The sequence below is a fragment of the Rattus norvegicus genome, chromosome 5 (genome assembly GCF_021556685.1).
Source record: "Rattus norvegicus strain SHRSP/BbbUtx chromosome 5, alternate assembly SHRSP_T2T, whole genome shotgun sequence".
NCBI classification, from domain to species: domain Eukaryota; kingdom Metazoa; phylum Chordata; class Mammalia; order Rodentia; family Muridae; genus Rattus; species Rattus norvegicus.
In genome coordinates this window covers 80,384,326-80,405,081 of record NC_141538.1, presented here as the reverse complement: position 1 = coordinate 80,405,081, position 20,756 = coordinate 80,384,326, and the positions used below count along the sequence as shown (strand labels likewise).

General features: G+C 43.3%; 1 protein-coding gene and 1 pseudogene across 2 annotated transcripts; both read left to right on the top strand.

The window, feature by feature from the left end:
- The first annotated feature begins 853 nt into the window (after positions 1-853).
- On the top strand, positions 854-4,455 carry Mup5 (major urinary protein 5). Of its 2 annotated transcripts, none has more exons than XM_087548032.1 (7): positions 854-1,124; positions 1,433-1,566; positions 1,796-1,869; positions 2,593-2,703; positions 3,051-3,152; positions 3,320-3,365; positions 4,123-4,455. In XM_087548032.1, the coding sequence occupies exons 1-6, from the start codon at positions 897-899 to the stop codon at positions 3,343-3,345; spliced, it is 675 nt and encodes a 224-aa protein (XP_087404158.1). In that variant the 5' UTR covers positions 854-896; the 3' UTR covers positions 3,346-3,365; positions 4,123-4,455.
- Positions 4,456-5,552: 1,097 nt separating this feature from the next.
- LOC148005821 (uncharacterized) overlaps positions 5,553-20,756 on the top strand; it is a 156,030-nt pseudogene continuing 140,826 nt past the window's right edge.

Sequence of the window (20,756 nt, the reverse complement as noted above, 5' to 3'; positions counted from 1 at the left end):
CCAGCTACTGGCTGGAAATTATAAGCACAAACCTAAGAGAGACCTAACATGCATAAAGGAAGCCCCAGCAATGAGGCTGTAGGATACAGCGCAACACTGAGGTTGCCAGTAGGGGGCAACCCTACACATTGCTGCACTGGCTCTGTGAACCCCCTGCATAGATTTCTTGGTGTGGTTAAGATTCCTACTCTTGGGGCTGGGGATTTAGCTCAGTGGTAGAGCGCTTACCTAGGAAGCACAAGGCCCTGGGTTCGGTCCTTCCTGATAATCTTTTTAAATAACGATTTATTATTTTTATGCATATGTGACTGAATGAGTGAGCTCATATGTACCACATGTGTATAGGAGATCACAAGGACCAAAAGAGGGTCATTTCCTGTGACTGGAGCTAGAGTCAGTTTGAGATGCCATGTGAGTGCTAGGAATTGAACCTGGGTCCTCAGCAAGAAAAGGTTTCAAAGAATCTGACTCCTTCTTTTACATCCTTCTGACTTTCTTGGCCCCAGGTGTGTGCATGGTACACATGCAAAACCAATGCTCATACACATGAAATGTGAATGTTTTCAAAGAAAACCCAAGTAATTCAGCTTCTTCCACACTCCACTCACGTCTTGAAGCAAAGATTCTCTCCATGCTTGACCTTCCAGTTCAGTACCCGCCCATTCCATAACTGGCTTTCTGATTCCAAGTCAGATCCAAAGGTGCATCTGGTTCCGGATGGCAGCCCTCTAGAACACCCACTGTTTCTCTTGGGAATATGTTTTGCGAAATGTATGAGTGATAGAATCAATCCATAGGAGATGACGTTGCCAAGTTTGAAAAGGGCAGGAACAATCCTTGGCTTCACATCAGTACATGAGAAAACATTCCACAAAGCCTGAGGGAAGGAGGCCCATATGAGAAGAAAAAAAAAAACACTCGAACCCAGAGAGAATATAAAGACGAGCAAAGTGCTGGAGGTGGAGTGTGGGTACCATCAGCAGAGAGATTGTCCCGACAGAGAGGCAATTCTATTCCCTACCAACATGAAGCTGTTGCTGCTGCTGCTGTGTCTGGGCCTGACCCTGGTCTGTGGCCATGAAGAAGAAGCTAGTTTCGAGAGAGGGAACCTCGATGTGGACAAGGTATGCTCAGGGAATAGTAACTTCTGTCTCAGAAAGTGTTTTGGAGAACTCTTGAAGCCAAGCGGGTCCTCTGAGGGGATGGGTACAGTGGCCTGTTCTATTAGACAAAGGAATGGCTTCAGACCTTGAAGTAAGACCAGTTGTATGCTATTCAGATCTAACAAGATTTGGGGACCTCTGCTCTCACTGAGAGGCAGGGACAGAATGTTAGGTACTGTGACAACTCTATCAAGCCAAATTCAAGAAGAAACACGTCCATGCGGTATTCCTACCCACTTCTCCCTTAAGCATTTTCTTATCCATTACAGCTCAATGGGGATTGGTTTTCTATTGTCATGGCCTCTGACAAAAGAGAAAAGATAGAAGAGAATGGCAGCATGAGAGTTTTTGTGCAGCACATCGATGTCTTGGAGAATTCCTTAGGCTTCAAGTTTCATATTAAGTAAGTGAGCTGTCTGCCCTTAGCTGAGGGAGAAGAAATAAGAGCAAATTCGTAATTACTAAAGTATCAGACAGAAACAAAATAACCTTTAAAAAAAGCCATTTTGCTAATTTTGCAAAAATATTCAAAAGGTAAATGGAATCAGAAACTGGAGATACCTATAGAGTAGAGGGTGAAGAAGCCAGCCAGATCAAAAATCCCCTAAGCATCAGCTTTCTCTGTTTTACAGGGTAAATGGAAAGTGCAGGGAACTCTATTTGGTTGCCTACAAAACGCCAAAGGATGGCGAATATTTTGTTGAATGTAAGTACATACAAGGTCTATACGTCTATCCACAAGGATTTAGTAAACCCTACCAACTTTATCGTGTGTATATGTGTGTGTGTGTGTGTGTGTGTGTGTGTTTGTGTGTGTGTGCGTGTGTCTGTGTGTGTGTGTGTGTGTGTGTGTGTGTGTGTGTGTGTGTGTGTTGCTGGGGATTCAACTCAGGAACTTGCACCTCCCAGTCAAACTTTCTACTAGGGAACTCACCACAACCCCTTGTAGAATCTCAAGCACTTCCTGACATGGTTGATTTAGCCAGGGACATGGGGGCCATCTAGTAGTTAGAACCCTGTGGCAGGCAAGGGGGATAAGTATGGTGAGGTGGAATCTGATACTGTCCGGTAGCTAGCACCGGTGCACATTGATCAGGATGTAGCCATGTGAGAAAGCAGACTTATGAAAGATAGACGTGTCGCTTGAAGGTGCTGAGAGAGGCAGGTGAGCCTCAGAGAGGATGAGAGAGAGTGAGTCGCTGCTGTGGCTAAGTGTTGTCTAGTGGGTGTCGTCCCAGGACCCCTTCCTTAGAAGTTACTTCATCAAGTCCAGAAAGCTACAGATGGGAAGCAGCAGACATCCCTGCCCCCCATCTCTTCCAGGATATATACTCTAATGATTTTCATCTTTGGGGTAGAACAGGTAAAGGGTTTACATAATTACTTGCAGACCAGAGAATTTCTGAGCTGTGTCCCATGTCCTCCACAGATGACGGAGGGAATACATTTAATATACTTAAGACAGACTATGACAGATATGTCATGTTTCATCTCGTTAATTTCAAGGACGGGGAAACCTTCCAGCTGATGAATCTCTTAGGTAAAGTATTTCCACAAGGACACGGATCTTGGGGTGGGAAAACAGGAAGGAAACTCTAGCTTTAATATGGTCTTCCCAGCTTGGTCCTGCCTCTCCCTCACTTCCTGAAGGTCGACGATGTTCACCTGTACGCTGCCTCAAGCACAGTGATGGGCACACTCTGAAATCTCTCCGTGTGCCAGAAGGCCATTCCGTGGGTGCCACATTCAGGATAGATTGGACCCACACCTGTCAACCATGTCACCAGCCATTTTCTCAACCTTATGGGGGAGCCCCTGTCCCCTCACTTAGTTTTGTGGTCAATGCCTAGGACACAGCTCCTACACTCACTGCTGCTCTTTTCACAGGCAGAACAAAGGATCTGAGTTCAGATATCAAGGAAAAGTTTGCAAAACTATGTGTGGCGCATGGAATCACTAGGGAGAATATCATTGACGTAACCAAGACTGGTAGGTCAGGATTCACTTATTTTTCTCGTCCTGAATATTATATCATAGAAGAAATAAACCTGGGGGATTGGCTATCAGCCGTTTGTTGAAAGCTGGAGAGGCACCTCATTTCTTCGGGGAATAACGTGGACCTGGTACCTGAACACGTTCTTGTTCTCACCCTGCAGATCGCTGTCTCCAGGCCCGAGGTTGAAGAAAGGCCTGAGCCTCCAGGTGGGCAATCTCCAGTGAGAGCAAGGAGGGGTGGGCATGGACCAGGCCTTCCAAAACCGTTAGTATTGTGCACACAAATTATTATAAGAAGAATTTGATAAGGAGTCTTTGAGGAGAGCTTGAAAAATGACTTTGAATTATGTGGATTTGTGACTATCTGGTCCTATTTTGAGCTCTAAAGTAAAGTGACACAAGCACTTAGGCAAGAAAACAAGTGAGTGAGTTTTCCATAGTTGCTGGATGGTTGTGTAAAAAGGGCTCAGCAATGTGTTAATTGTCATTAAGAGTTAAAGTTTGAAACAGAAAGTAGCAGGATGCGAGTATGATTGCTCTTCAGAGTCTGTGGTCCCACTGCTTCCCACTCTGGAAAATAAGATCTTCATCTGAACTCCGTACAACCTTGGCTTCTTACCTGGAATTGGAGTTGCATGATCTCCACTTCTCTTCCAGTTTGGAGAGCAGACTCCTTTGACCCGTCTTTCCCATTTCCCAAGACTTCACTCAGATAATGTAGGAAAGTCTTTAAAAGTGGCCAAGGCTTTCACCATTATTCCTCGAGGCAATGACCATTCTTCAGAGCTTCTTATGTGGAAGGTTGTGGAACCAAGCCTCAGACCTTTCGTTACTTCATTTTTCATATGCCATCCATAAGGAAAGAGTAATTTATTCTATGCCTTTAATCCCTGTTTTCTGGCAAATAATGTTGATTAGATTGCAGGGCAAGATCTATTTCTTCATACTTTGTTCTACATCATAGAGTGCCTCTCTGTCCAGAAGTCAATCCAAGAAGTGCTTAATGGGTTCCTGTATTCTTTCTTCCTGGATTACTCAGTGCTGAGTGGAGACTTCTCACCAGGACTCCAGCATCAACATTTCCTGTCTATGGAGCATCCTGAGCCAAATTCTGCGATTTGATTTCCATCTTGTGTCACAGAAAAGTGCAATCCTGGTCTCTCCAGCGTCTTCCCTAGTTACCCAGGACAACACATCGAGAATTAAAAGCTTTCTTAAATTTCTCTTTGCCCCACCCATGATCATTCCGCACAAATTTCTTGCTCTTGCAGTTCAATAAATGATTACCCTTGCACTTAAATGTATGTCTATGTGTCCAGAGGGCTAACCCATGAGAGAAAGAGGGGACCTCCTTAGTCCTGTACCCAAGATCCTTCCTCATGTCCCAGAATCTAATCTGAGTCTCAGGATTTCACCACCTCTGGAGCCGTCCCAAGACCTGATGAATGCTCTCTAGGGCTCCTGCCTTAGAGGCTTTATAAGGACCATAGACGCATGAGACTTCCTGCACGATTATTCCATCCATAGACTATCTTTTCCAACAGATCGAGGAGAGACACATCTTTCTAAGGTTATGGCTGCTCAACATGGTTCAGATATGCCAGGGGTTGGGGGATGTCTGGTCATTAGAGGCCCAATGGATAAAGACAAAAGTTTGCCCAGCACCCCATAGCATCCTCTGGCCCCTAGATCAAGAGATTAATTTGGTTCAAGCTCAGGATCCTGAATCAAGTTCTTGCTGTGGTTTGCTATAATATGGTAAAACGCTGTTCAGAGAGCCAACCAATTTTGCTGAAATCTCTCTCTGTCTCTCTGTCTCCCCCACCCCTGCCACACTCCACATCATTTTCTGACCAAAGCCTCCTCAGTGGCTTCAGCCGCATCCATGCAATACTGTGCCTGGCTTTTCACTTTTAGTCTTGGCAAAAATTTAAGAGAAAAAAAAAACAAAACAAAAAAAAACAAAAACAAAAAACAAAAAACAAACCAAACAAACAAAAAAATCAAATTGTTCACAAGCTAAGCTATCCTTGAAAATACTTACAAAATTAGGTAAGAGTTCCAGTCCAGGACTCTGTGGAAGATAGAAAGTGGCCTGACAATGGTGCCATAAGTCTAAGGACCACAACCCAGAGAAGGTACAGACAAACTCGCTAGTCCCAGATCAACATGGCAGCTGGAGTTCACCCTAAAGCCTTCCCCCTTGGATACCAAACACTTTGTGGAAATGAAATGTGAAATAGTAGAAACATTCAAAGCCAAGGAAGAAAGAAACACCAGAGACAGAGCCAATCCCTTTGTAAAGAAGAAGAGAGGGAAGAGGTGAGGGTTGATACGGTAGAACTGGACAAGTCTCTGTGGACTGAATAAGAATGATAGGAGTCAGTAACGTTCATGGATGTGTCTGTGGCGTTTCCTCAGAAGGAATGGGAGCAGCTGGAACCTGGGCAGAGAAACGAGTACAAGGGTACAAGCTAGAGAACTGCAGCAATCCAGCCTCAATAGGTAAGGACAGTTCCCCACCACCCAGAACATGTTCCCTGCGGTCCCTTCTTCTTCAAGCCCTTCATGTTTCTCCTTGATGTTTTCTTGTTTTGTTTTGTTTTATTTTGGTAGTGGTGGTGATGGTGGTGGTTGTAGGTCAGGGAGTTTTGTTCTCTTTTTAGTACTGTTAGGGTTTTCAATCTCAGCCCATGCCTGGACAGAAAATACTAAGACACCATGGGTTCACGGGGCGAGGTTTAATGAGAGAAGAGTAGAAGAGAGGAAAGGTGGCCAAGTCATGGGCACATGGGGGGAAGGGGTGAGAAAAGAACAGAGAACAATAAAGTGCAAGAGGAGAAAGAGAGGGTAAGACGGAATAAGAGGTGGGGGGGGGCAAGCAGCTCCTTTTATAGTGTCAGGTATATATATGGCTGTTGCTAGGAAACTGTGGGGCAGAGCATACCTGGCTTCTGCCAAGTAGCTGTGGGGGTGGAACTTAGACAGAGTAGCAACAAGTGCTAGGAGTGATGCTTGTGCCATTGCCTCCAAAAGGGAAGGTGTATTTAAAAGGGTGGTTCATCGCATCCTTATTTTGAAACATAAGAAGTACATTAGCCTTGAAAGACCCTGGAGTAAAAAAGTTGGTGCTTGATTTCTGAAATGGTTGGTCCAACCCTCAGTGTCTAACATTTCTTATGAGCAGGAAATCATGATCCCAGACAAGGCCCAGTCTCTAAGTTGGATGGAGAAGAGGAGCGATGTTCTTCAGGAAAGGTGAATAAGGACAGCCCAAGTAGTCTGCACAGACTCAAGAAAACGGGAACCGGTGCAATAAGTCTTTAGTTTCTTGGTGGTAAGCTTGGAATTCTTCAAAGAGTAATTTGAAAACTTTCATTAGGGCTGGGGATACAGCTCAGAATAGAGAGTGATTTCTCACAAGGACCTAGATTGATCCCCAATATGTAAAAAAAATTTTTTTCTTAAAAGTGCCGGGTTTTTGTCTCTTAACCAGGAACTAGTAGAAACAATACCAGAATCTCCCACGAGAAAAGGAATTCACAGTACAGATGTTTTCTTACCTTGGAGATTCTAATTATCACCTTCTCCTGTAAACCTGTCCACATGAGCAGCTCGCCACAAGCTTTTATTTCATGGAGAAGAAAAGAATGGGTGAATGGAACCACTTAATTACTCCTTAAATCACTGCTTGGATGTGGTAGTTACCCGCTGTAGCGCACTTTCAAATGGTCAGAGAGAGTTGCCTGGCTCAGGGGTAGGCATGCATAAACTCTTTATAGAAGAGGTGCAGCAATTCCAAATGCCATGCTACAGGGTAGACTGAGATTCATGGTCTTCCATAAGGAGCAAGAGTATAGTCAGTCACCATTCTGACAGTGGTAGGGAGAAAGCTGAAATCCAGGGCTCAGTAGCCTGAGGTCACCTCCCTCACCTAGCCCTTTCCCTACTGTATACTTATTGCTTAGCCTCCAGAAGACTCTTCAATGTTCAATCTCGTTCCTCTTCACCATATTTAAAAAAGAATCCTCAATTTTCCCTGTCCTCTCCCTGCACACCAGTTCCCTAATTGTCATATTTTCTCATAATAAATTTAGACATTCTTAGATCAGTCTCTTTTCTGCATCTCTGGAGATGGTGGACACTCCTAATAATTTTGTTTCCTTCCATTGCCTACAAAACTCCTCATACCCCTGCTCTGTAAGTGTCCATCCGTCCTTAGTCCCTGGGATGATTTCAATGAGATATCCCCCCATAGTCTCAGGCATTTGAGACATCACCCAGTTGGTGGGTGTTTTCATTAGGGCTGGCCCAACTGCGTTTGTGCCACACACAAAGGTATGGCCTGTTTCCTACTTACAGTTCAAGATGTGACTTTCAGCTTCCTGCTCTGTGACGGGCCCTTGCTGCCATGCCTCCCTGTCATGACTGTAGAGAGAGAGATATCTCTCTGTAACCATCTGCCCCCTGTTGTCACTGTCATGGCATTTTATCACAGCAATATGAAAGTAACTAATGCAATCACTCTATAGTTAACCTTCTTGCCCTCTAGTGCCCTTGTTAATGGCTGTCAACTTTAAGTTCTTGCTGTGTCTTTATTTTTTTCATCTTTATTAACTTGAGTATTTCTAATTTACATTTCGATTGTATTCCCCTTCCCGGTTTCTGGTCCAACATCCCCCTAGTCCCTCCCCCTCCTCTTCTATATGGACTTCCCCTCCCCATCCTCCCCTCATTACCACCCTCCCCCCAACAATCTCGTTCACTGTGGGTTCAGTCTTGACAGGAACAAGGGCTTCCCCTTCCACTGGTGCTCTTACTAGGCTATTCATTGCTACCTATGAGGTTGGAGCCCAGGGTCAGCCCATGCATGGTCTTTGGGTAGTGGCTTAGTCCCTGGATTTCTGTGTCTTTAAATGGATGAGTTATCAGCTCCCCTTACTTTGCTGATGGTTCCTTAATGTCATGTGTCCTGGTGTTCTAGTCCTCTATTGCATCTTTCCAAAAGATCTCCCAGTATGTAAATACAAGCTAATTTTTCTAGACTGGCAGCTTCTAGGTGGACATCTCCGACGTCTTTGTCATACCTTCTTATTGGAGTGTCTTGTAGGAAATTCAGCTATAGAAAGTCTCATATTTATTAGTCAGAGGCTCCCTTAACCCTCTCTGCTTTTGACCTGTGTTCCCTGATCCTATTGTCAAGTCCCATTTGTTGGTTTTTCTTAGTTGTCACTGACACTACACAAATCAGGCCTGTCTTATCTCTAAGACTAGTACTTAGGAGGGTTTAACGAGTCCACGTTCCCTGATTCTCGCAGTACAGATGTGTCACTCATAAGCATTACCTGCACTTGCAGGTCCCAGTGAGCCCATGCTTCAGTTTCTGAAGTGACATTTCGTTTCTCTTAAAATTCAGGTTCCAGTTGCTGTCTCAAATTAAGAAAATTATTTTTCTGAGAAGGGGGATACACACACCTCTGATCTTGGCACTTTGGAGGCTTAGGCAGAGAGATCTATGTGAGTTTGAGGCCAGCCTGGACTACAGAGTGAGTTTCAGGACAGCCAGGGCTATACAAAGAAATCCTGCCTTGAAAAACAAGAAAAAAGCAAGAAAGGAAGAGAAAATGATTTCAAAGTTAAGCAATTATTAGTGCCGTGGTATGATCTTGTCGAGTAGTAGGACTGTGATTCACAAAACCTTCATAGTGAAGTTGTCTTTTCATACTTTCTGTCTTTTGGGGGAGTGGATACCCATTGTGACAGCTCCATCCATCCCTGTAGGAAGTTGGTTATGGGGCTAGAGAGATGGCTCAGTTTGTAAAGTACTGGCCTCATGAGCATGACCCTGAGTTCAGCCCTTCAACCTCCATGTAAGAAGCTGTGTCTAGAGGTGCACACCTGTAATCTGGCACCAAGGCGGTGGAGACCGGAGCTGGGACTTGTTGGCCAGTGTGTCTAGCCAACTGGTGAGCTGTTTGGTGAGAAAGCTTGTTGCAAACCTAAGATGAAGAAAACAGTCAGGAGTGGCTTGATGACAAACTGGCATGCACATGCATGGGCATGTGGATATGTGCACACATCCAGATGAACATGTGTACACACGGGCAAAGTTTGTTTTAATCTTACATGTCAAGAGAACGGTGTAAGTCTTGATTACTTCCTTTTAAGAAGGAAATTTGTCCCTGTCTTCCCCATCATCACTGGGTATCAGAAGATGGAGAGTCCTGCTGCCCAGAGAGTCCTGCTCATCTCTCTATCCCAGGGTGTGAGTCTTGAGTCACTGGGTGAAAGAGTGGCTCCAGTTCAGCTTTTCTGGACTCCCCCTTCTATGATATACAGATTTCCACCAAACACACTCTCTCTCTCTCTCTCTCTCTCTCTCTCTCTCTCTCTCTCTCTCTCTCTCTCTCACACACACACACACACACACACACACACACACACACACACATCACAAAGACACACATATGTATTTCTATTATGTAGCCCTGACTGGTCTGGAACTCTGCCTCATGAATGCTGGGATTAAAGATGTGTGATACTATAGTTTACCCCAAACCAGCATCTCCTAAATGCCCTCCATAAAAGCGAGAATTCCAGTCATCCATTCAGATGCTCCGATTTTCTGCATAGAAACTGGAGTGGCTATTCACTCTTACTATGTTACTCTCTTTAAATGTTTAAAACTCTTACCTCAGATGATTTCTCCATTCCATTTCTATGCAGAGAGCTGGTAAGGGAGTAGGCTGAGAGAAGTAGAGCGTTCCTAAATGTACATTTTTGAATTGGGCAATGTGTAGGAAAAAGAACATGAGCAAGTGTTCGGGCCATGAATCAACTTGAAACTGGCCATCACCTGTTGGAATGGTGACAGGATCAAAGGCATGCATTCCACAAGTCACTGGGAAAACAGGTGGACACCCCTTGTAAACCCAGATGGTAAAGCATCTCCCAAGTGAGTTGCTAGGCATTTCATGACTTTGCAAAAGCATCAGGGAACTTAGAAGAACCATGGAGTTGTTGGTTGTTAGTAAGAATGTCCTTGGTATGTTGCTCATGGAAGAGAAGGGAGGAGCAGTGCCCTTCGTAGCGCCCCAGTCATCTGCTGACTCTTCAGTTCTCCTTGGAAGATGTGTTCTGTTTTAGTTTATTTTAGGTAGCCTTAGTAAAATTAGAGGGATTTATTGAAGAGGCAAAAGTACACCTCTTACAACCCAAGGGTAGAGACTTTAGCCAGACTCCACGAGGAACAAGAACTGTCAACTTAGAGGTCACAGGGAAGTGAAATTATGCACACTATGTTCTTGAGAACAAGTAGTCCTACATTTCTGCTTCCCTCTGTGTGTGGGTAAGTAGGATAAGTATGGCTTTTATAACACTTACATCATGGCATCCTAAATTTAATCACAGTGGGGAGACTAGTAATGCTTTGCTATGTAGTCCCGGCTGACCTCAAATTTATGAAAAGTTATTTCAGCCTCCCGTGTACTGGGAATAATAGGCATGTGCCACCATACCTGGCATAACCACAAATCTGTTTTTTAACTTAATGCATTGTTTGTTCAATATTCCTTGTGTGTATTTCATCTTCTACCCTAAGGTTACAAGATCATGTTTCTAAGCAGCCAACTCTTTCAGTTGTCTTTTCCCTGGTTTACTGTAGCTTTCTTTCCATTTGGTCCAAGAGGACAGAGACAGTCCTTCCTGACACTTATTTTATTATTGGGATGTTAGGGTGGTACATATTCAACCCCACCAAGGAGGGCATCTCTTTAGGAAACTTATAACGAAGTTCATTGGGGGTGCAGAAACTCACAAGAATCTCTCATCAATTCTCTTCTAGAGGTCCAACAAGATGGTGCACAGACGGAGGGGAAGCAGAAATTCCAAAGGAAACTCACTACAGAAATGATATTCAGGAAGAAAACTTCAAATAGTAAGAAAAGCAGTGAGTGTACTTTGTTGGAGTAGAAAAATGACCATTCAAAACATGATCCTTCTGAAAAAAGATTGCATAAATCCAATTTGTATGGGAAGAACTTGAATCAGAATTTAGACTTACCCAGTCGGATTATAATCTCTGCGAAAAAGAAACCCGATACAACTTACGAATATAGGAAATCACTCAGCCATTCTGCATCCGATGTGAACAGAGATGAGATTTCAACTAGAAAGAAATGTGACAAGTCACCCAACAATAAATTGTTTGGTAAAGGTGACAAAAACCAAACAGGCAAGAAATGTGAGAAAGTATGCTGTCATAGCGCGTCCCATACCAAGGAAGACAAAATTCATACCGGGGAGAAACGGAAATCGCCCCGCCGTAGTCCATCTAAACCCAACAAGGCTCCAGGCTCTGGGAAACCTTATGAATGTAATCAATGTGGGAAGGTCCTCAGCCATAAACAGGGGCTCCTTGACCATCAAAAACTTTTAAAGACAGGGTACAGTGCTCCTGAAAAACAGTACTTGTGTTAACACACACACACACACACACACACACACACACACACACCCATTTGGGAAAATGGTAATTAGAGCAACAAACAGTAAATTACAATAATTCATGAACTTTTTAGGCATGTGCTTAGCCACCACAATTAGTATTTAATTTGCATTTATGCTTACTGCATACTACCGCCTGTGTAAAATACAGGTGAGGGTATCCTCTGGTATCGTGTAGCTTTCTTTGTTAGTGTCTTTGTTAGCTTCTGAATTAATAGAAAACTCTGGGGAGTTGCTTTGTTTTGTTTTGTTTTGTTTGAGACAGAACAAACGGCCTGGAATTTTTTATGTAACCAGGCTGACCTGGAACATGTTATGTAGACCGGGATTGCCTTGAACTCACAGAGATGTGCCTGTCTCTGCCTCCCAAGTGCTAGAATTAAAGACTTCAATAGAAAGTCCTTGAGATCAGGAATCCAAGTAGGCACACTCTGTAAAATACAACTCTCAAGACAAAAGTTTAGAATCGAGATATCTTTTGGTTTGATTCTCCTGAATAAATTTTTCAGGCAGTCTACCTCTATCAAATCTGATCAGTATGACTCTGTGAGGTTTCCAGAGCCTAATCACACTTTTAAAAAAACACAAAGACAAAATATTTCTCCCAAAATACTGTGTTCCTTAGTCTGAAACCAGAAAAGCTTGTATCTTGCACTCTCTCCCAGAGTAATAATATAACCATAAAACTCAAAGTCACACCCATCATGAAGACTAAACAATTTTTTAAAAAGGAAGTAAGCTAAACAATGAGCCTGATAGGCTTTTGTACTCTGGGATATCAGGAAATTAACCCAAAATTCCCGTGGAGCCCACGTTAAGAGAAGCTGAGCTTCCTGTGGTGGTAGATATCAAAAGTAACCACAAACCCTTGCTAGCCGGCATCAATGAGCCATATGGCCTTTAGCGGGGTAATTCATAAAACAAACCAAATACGTTTTATCAATTCCAGTATCAATAAGCAACCCATCAAACCAGGAATTTAGCCCAAAATATCTCAATCTGTCAAACTCTCTACCCGGAGCCACAGATTTTTATTTTACCTTAATAACTTCTATAATATATGCCTGCATTCACTCTCCCTGGTGTTACAAACCTTAATCACAACTCTCTACTTCGAGGTAGTGACTAATTTTTCCCTATCTAAGTTCCGAACCATAGATGAAAATCACCACATGATTCGAGTAATCTCTTTCCTCTCCTTAAAACAAACTTAAACAGCTTCTATCAATTCTAATACCAATAAATAACTTAAAACTCAGGAATTCAACCCAAAATATATCCATCTGTTAAGCTCTCTACCTGGAGCCACAGATTTTTCCTTAACCTTAATAACTTCTAAAATATATGCCTGAATACACTCTCCCTGGTGTTACAGACATTAATCACAACTATCTACTTGGTTGTAGTGACTAATTTTTCCCTAAGTTCTGAACAGCTGGCAATGTGTTGTAGTGAAGGCTACTTGTTATATCGTTTAAGTACAGAAATCAGATTGTTGAACAGTGTACATAGTATGTTCTCACTGTGGACAAAGACTGTGTATGTGTGTCTGTCTTTTTATGCCTCTGTGTACATGTATATGCACTTATACCGATATATTTGTATATGAATAGACTTGGTTTGTTAACCTCGAAGAAAATAGTGGCTACCACTGAACACAGGAGTGCAGCATGGATGTCTGACATTTTTATCATGTACATGAGACTTATTCAAATATATATCACATTAAAATACTTTTATATGTACAAATTAACACAGTTTAAAAATACAGCCGAGTCTATTCCACAGTGCTATTTGACAAAGTGACCTGAGATTTATATACTCATTTATGAGCAACAAGTTTGAAGTATGGCATTAAACCTTGATATTCATGAAGACTTTCTTGTAGAACACAGATTTTGTTAATATGACTCATAATTGTAACTACTTTATTTCTCTTGTTTGCTATTAAAAACTAAGAATGGATTCTTGTTGAAGATGAGTTTCTATTTCATATTCAGAATGCTAATTCACAAGTGTCTTAGCCGAGGATTTCAGCTGTATTGCGACAAATGCCTCCACACCCTGTTCTTACCCAGAAGCAGATACCTCTGCTCACTCAGCTTCTCACAGAGTCTGCTTCAGAATGCTTGGCGGGGAAGCATTCCAGAAGGTTCTGTACAGCAGCATGATTCTGTTTTCAAGAGACCTGTCTGCCATTGCAAACCATTAGCTAGGTTCTATTGCTGATAAGACACCATGACTAAAAGCAAAGGGTTCATTTCATCTGGTAGCTTAGAGCTCACCATCCAGGGAATTCAGGGCAGGAACCAAGAGGTAAGAGGTCATAGAGGAGTACTGCTTACTGGCTTGCTTCTCATAGCATGCTCCACCTGCTTTCTTGTACATTAGGACTGTCAGCCCAGAGTGACCTCTCCAATAGTGAGCTAGGAAGCGTTCTCAAGCCAACTGTCAAATAAGAAAGTGCACCACAGGCTTTCCCACGTACCCTTCTAGCAGGAGCATTTTCTCAGTTGACATCTCCTCACACATCATAATCCCAACTCGGGAAACTGGTTTAAGATTATGTCTCTGAAGCAAGCTTACAAAATACACTCTTGGGCTGGAGATGGCTTGGTCATTAAAGGATAATCTCACAACCAGAGGAAGAAACATTCAGTTCCCAGCACCCACAGCAGTCTCTCCAGTCAAAACAAAGTGAAACAAAACAAGACAAAAACCGGCCCATCTCACCCCCTTCCCTGAAAAGAAAATATTCGATTGTCTGTAACCTTTTATATTCTCACAGCATATTCATTAAATCCCATCTCAAAACACCATGGCCCAGTCGTTAGAACTTGTCTAGTCCTGTTCCGTCCCCCTCAGTATTTTATCTACAAGCAGTGTAGCACAATAGTAGGCCCCAAACATAGGTGATTAAATACTTCATTCTGGTTCTTCCCAATGTGCTCATTTCAGAGAACAATGAGCATAAATATGGGCAAAGTCTGTGTGTTCACATGTGCATGCTTGTAATGGGGGATTATTGATTACCCTAGGAATATTGTGCTTTCATATCCAAATAATTGCTCTTCAGTGAAGAAAGTGGAATATGAGATCCATTGGCATTGGTAATTTCTCTCCAAGTGGAAGTCCGGCACTGTACACAGAGCTGCAGAAAGCCTGCATCTTTTTTTTTTATGTATGTGAGTACACTGTAGCTGTCTTCAGACACCAGAAGACGGCATCAGATCTCATTACAGATTGTTGTGAGCCACCATGTGGTTGCTGGGAATTGAACTCAGGATCTCTGGAATAGCAGTCAGTGTTTTTAACCGCTGAACCATCTCTCATCCCCAAGCCTGCATCTTTTTAGAAGGGTATCCTGAATGGTAGACATTAGTGTTTCGAGTCATTTTGTGTAGTAAAAATAAATTCTCTCTTTGGTGAATGAGAAGAAAAAGTAAGAGAACTAGATGTCAGGACTGAGGGTGGTTCAGTAGACACTGAAGTGTAAGGATACGGACCAGCAACTACATGGAAGGAAGGCCAGGCATGCACGGGTTGCACCAAATCCAGGTCAAGCATCAGAGAACTCCAGATTTCTCCCCACTATATCTAATTTTCAGAATTTAAGTGACTACTTCAATGAGCTAGAAAGAGGCTCTGCTTGGCCACAAATGTGCACTGTACTTGTGTCTGTCATATAGCAGTTTTCTTCAAACCAAAACTTCTGTTCTTCAGGGTTCTAAAGCATGTGCTCAGAGAGTCCTAAAGAAGAGCTCTTTAAGACTTAGGATGTAGGGCCTGGAGAGATGGTTCCAGTGAGCACTGGATTCTCTCCCACAGGATCTGGCTTTGATTCCCACACAGCAGGTCCTGGGGCCTACTAAGTCTGGGGACCTGTTCACTGGGAGCACATTATGATGTATTTGTGATTGATAAGCTGGACTCCAAGGTGCTTCTCACTAGAAGGGAGATACTCTTATCAGCCTGTATTGGCCCAAATGACCTTTATACTTTACAAATAGGAGGTCGGGTCAAGGAAGGAATGTGGTTGATGTGAGCCCACAGAGCAAGTTTAAGATATATTTGAAAAGAGAACCCAGAGGTTCTGAATTAGCCTTCATTTTATCTCCAAACACTTATGTCTGTAGTGGGAGTGTAAGAGGGCCCCAGATCCTATAACTCCATCCGTGATGGAGGTACCATTCAGGCTGTAAGCAGTGTGTAGACAGCACCGCCTGCCAGAACTCAGGGCCTAATCCATCTGAGTGTCTGTGTGTCTTTCTATGTGTCTCTGTCAGTTCTGTTTACCTGTAATGACCAGTGGATTCCTCTGCTATGAGAGCCCCTAGCTTAAGACCTATGCCCAATCCTGTTGGGGACCCAAATGCTTTGGGCTTTGCAAGGCCACCTAAACAAAGAAACATACACACACTCACACACACACACGCACTTGCAAGCACATGCACACACACACACACACACACACATGCACACACATGCACACACGCACACACACCCTCCACGTGCCCCACTCAGGGAGCAGGAGCACTTGCTTCTTTTGTTGCTTGACTCTCAGTCTCAATCAATGTTGCTCCCTGTGTGGCGTGGGGAGAGGCCAGGCCTCTCATCCAGGGTACCTTTACTCTAAGCAGCATGAACACAGGGAGGAAGAAATAGCTACCTAAGGTGAGTCTCCCTCTGTTCCACCCATATCTGCTCTAAGCAGCTCCAGAGAAGCAGAAAAGTTCCCCTCAGCTGAGACTGAAGGAGAAGAGAAAGTTCTACTTTATGATTTATGTCGCCTTTTCAATCAATGATCTGTGTCTAAGAGTTTCATTGCTGTGAGGAGACATCATGACCAAGGTAACTCTAATACAGGAAAACAAGTAATTGGGGTAGCTTACAGTTTTAGAGATTTAGTTCATTATCATCACTGTCGGAAGCGAGGCAGCTTCCAGGCATGCATGGAAGAGTTGAGAGTTCCATATCTTGATCCAAAGGCAGCTAGGAAGAGACTGTATAACGTGGGCTGCCAGGAGGGGAGCTTGAGGATAGTAGCTCAAAGCCCACCCCCACAGTGATGAACTTCTGCCAACAAGGCCACACCTATTCTGACAAGGCCACACACCCTAATGTCACTTCCCAGGAGCCGAGCATATTTAAGCCAACACAATCCACTGTAACCTTAATTTTTTTCAAATCCTATTTTTAATGATGGTTCTTAAACGCTTTAACCTTCCTTATAACCCACCACCCACCAGAGGCAGTAAAAAGGAAAGGATATAAGGGAAGTAGACTTGTTTAGAAAAGTTCTTTGGAGCAACTCCAATCTGTGTTGTCCGGAAATTGGCATTTTAGTTCATGCATCATCAGCAGCAGCTCAATCCACGGGCAAACACTTAACAGATACACCAGTAGTCCATTTTGGTAGAATCCAGTTAGCAACAATGGGAACAACCTAGTGGAGACAGCCAGTCTTCAGCTTAGGATCCAGTCAGCAGGGGCCTACAGTAACACCAGAAGTTCTTGGCTGTGTGTGTCTCAGGGATGTGAAGATCAACAAAGCCTTGAGACCCACAAGCTTTGCACAGCTGTAACAATAAGTGAGGCTCTGTCTGTCACTCTGTGGTGTCCTATTTACACCCTCCAAGCATCATGTGTCCACCATGTGTCGTGCCTCAGCATGGGTCGTGACACTCAGCATGTGCATCCAATCAGCCTGAGTCCGCCAAGAAACTGCAGCACACCACTATTCTACCAGAAGGTTTTTGTGGATTTCTCTCTATGTAGTCCTAACAACTGCACCTCAACTATGCCATGTAAGGTGGACCAAAACATGCATGTTGTTAGAAAAGAATCCTTCATGGTGTGTCCTTTCCTGTGCTTGCTTTAGCAGAATATTGTCTCTCCTGGGTCTGCTTTGGCCAAATTACCTTCACGTGTTTGCCTTAGCAAAACACCATCCAACTGTGTTGCTGTAAAATTAGAAAAAAAGCTTTCTTTTACCCCATACTAGATACAGCACCAAACTGCCCCAAGATATCTGGTAGATATCTTCATCTCAGTCAGCAAAGCTTCTCACCTGCTCTGCTCCATCCCATACCACACTGCCTATGACTACTCTCTGAGCCTGGCAACAATCTCTCTACCCATCCAGTTCCCAAGGCAGGATGAACCAGGCCAGAAATATACATCCCAAGTCTGTGGCAGCTTAGTGTCTCCGGCTGCCACATAACTGTCTTCGATTTAAATATCCACATGAAAGAACACACAACACAATAACCTCTGATCCAATTGATAAGATACAATTGCCCACCTATACATACAAAGCCCTGTACACATCCATCCATTAAGAATATTCATAACCCGTAAATGTGCACAGAGGAATCTTCACATCAGCCTCCATATTCTCTCCGCTGCTTCCTCTGCCTCACTCCAGTCTCCTCCTCTCTCTAAAACTTTTCTCCACTCATCCATCCTTCTCATCCAATGGCAGGCCTCATTCTACCTTTTACCTGCCTTCACCTGTGTGACATCCTACACAACAGACATTCCAACAGCCTTTAAGTTTCCACTTCAACCCACAACCTACCATTCTCTGAAAAAGAGTTTAAAACACAAAACCAAAAATCACTCCTGGACTAGATATGGGGAATGACACAAGACAATACGGCCCGTCAAAACCAGATTCTCCCTTCTATCCAACACTGACCGAGCAAACCTTAAGCAATTTTACTAGGTTCACATGCTAAAAAGATTCCCTTTGTTACCAACTCATATTTATCCAGAATCTGAGCACATCTTGGTGGCCACGGTGTCTTTATTGATACTCATAATATCAACGCAGACAGTGTTTGTTTTCTGAGAATCCGTGAATGGTTTAGGACTCATAAGTGTGTCTGTGTGACAGAGTCTGGCCCTCAGGGTCATGGATTAATATTGCTTAAAAACCAACAGTAGAGGCTTTGAAGAAGTCATCCAGGGTTAAGAACTTGGGGTAGTGGGCAGAGTTTATTTGAGCAATTCGTGGAAATCAAATGAAGCAAATATAGATAACTATCGGTTCAAAGGATAAATTCAAAGTAAGTTAGAAAATGTTGCAAGACAATGGGATGAGAACAGGACGTTACAGTTCACTGGGTGAAAAAGCAATGTCAAAGGTTATAACAGTAGATTCCCTCTATATAACTACCTCAAGTGGCAACCAAATTCTACACCTCCAGAATCTACCAAAAAAGGACAAACTCAACTCTAAATGATGTAATATAATTTACATCACAGAATGGAGGAAGTAAAGTTTAGAGCCTATAAGTTCTGTCCCTTTGGAGAACCCTGACTAATAAAGATTTTAGTACCAGAAGAGGTTCTAGCACAACAGTAGGTGTGCAAGTGGTGTCCTTGCCCTGTGCAGCTTAGCGCTCAGTCCTATCTCCTGCTCTTTTACAAGACTCCCCGAGCTCGGCCTGATGTTTCACTGTGGGTGTCTGCATCTGTTTCCATTCAGTGCTGGATGAAGCCTCTCAGGGGACAGGTATGCCAGGCTTCTGTCTCCAGGCATAGCAGAGTATCACTAAGACCGTCAGGGTTGACACTCAAATGGAATGGATCTCAAGGTGGGCAGTCATTGGTCGGCCATTCCCTCAAACTCTGCTCCATCTTTGTCCCTGAACATCATGAAGGCAGGACAAATTTTGGGTTGAAGGTTTTGCAGCTGGATTAATGTCTCTCTCCCTCCACTGGAAGTCCTGCCTGGCTATAGGAGATGGCCACTTCAATCTCCATATTACTGCTAGTAGGCGTCTAGGGTAGGTCATCCCTATAGACTCCCCAGAGCCTCCCTTATCCTAGATCTCCTAGTTTCAGTATTACCTCCCACCAGTTTCTGTTCTCACATCCAGACCTCCCCAGCACCCTCTCCCCACACCTGATCCCTATCGCAGTTCCCCTCCTCACCCCCTCTCCCACCTATCTACCTTTGAAGACTATATTGTTTCCTTCTGAGTGAGATTCTTGAAGCCTCCCTTGGGCCCTCCTAATTACCTTTGAGTCTGTGGATTGTAGTATGGTTATCCTGCACTATGGCTAATGTCTACTTATAAGTGACTAGATACCATGCCTATCTTTCTGGATCTGAACCACCTCACTCAGGACGATATTTTCTAGTTCCATCCATTTGCCTGCAAATTTCACGAATTCTTTGATTTTAATAGCTGAATAGTATTTCATTGTGTAGATGTACCACATTTTCTTTTTTCCATTCATCAGTTGAGGAACATCTGAGCTATTCCCAATTCCTGGCTACTACAAATAAAGCTGCTATGAACACAGTTGAGCGAGTGTCTTTGTGGTAGAGTGAGGTATGTTTGTGGCATATAGCTGAGACTTCAGGTTCATTTCCAATTTTCTGAGAAACTGCCAAATTGATTTCCAAAGTGGTTGTCCAAGTTTGCACTCCCACCAGCAATGGGTGAATATTTCCTTTCCCCACATCTTAACCATCATGTGCTGCCATCTCAGTTTTTTATTATAGCCATTCTGATTGGTATAAGAAGGAATCTCAGAGTCATTTGATTTGCATTTCCTGAGGACCGAGGACTCTGAAAATTCCCTAAGTGCTTCTCAGCCTTTCAAGATTCCTCTGTTGAGAATTCTCTGTTTAGCTCTGTAGCTCAGAGTTATTGGCGTTTTTTGGGGTTTTGTCTCCTGTTCCAATGTGTTCAAGGAAGTTCCCCACTTTCTCTTCTATTAGGTTCAGTATGTCCGGTTTCATGTTGAGGTCCTTGATCCTCTTGGAGTTTGGTTTTGTGCAGGGTGATAGATATGGCTCTATTTGCATTCTTTTACATGCAGACATTCAATTACACCAACACCATTTGATTTAAGATGCTCCTTTTTTCCATTGTATGATTTTGGCTTCTTTATCAAAAATCAGGTGTCCATAGGTGTGTGTGTGTGTGTGTGTGTGTGTGTGTGTTTGTGTGTGTATGTGTGTGTGATTTCCAGTCCTTTGATTTTATTCCATTCATCAACCTGTCTGTCTCTGTAACAACACGGTGTAGTTTTTACTATTATTGGATCTGTAGTGCAGCTTGAAATCAGGATGGT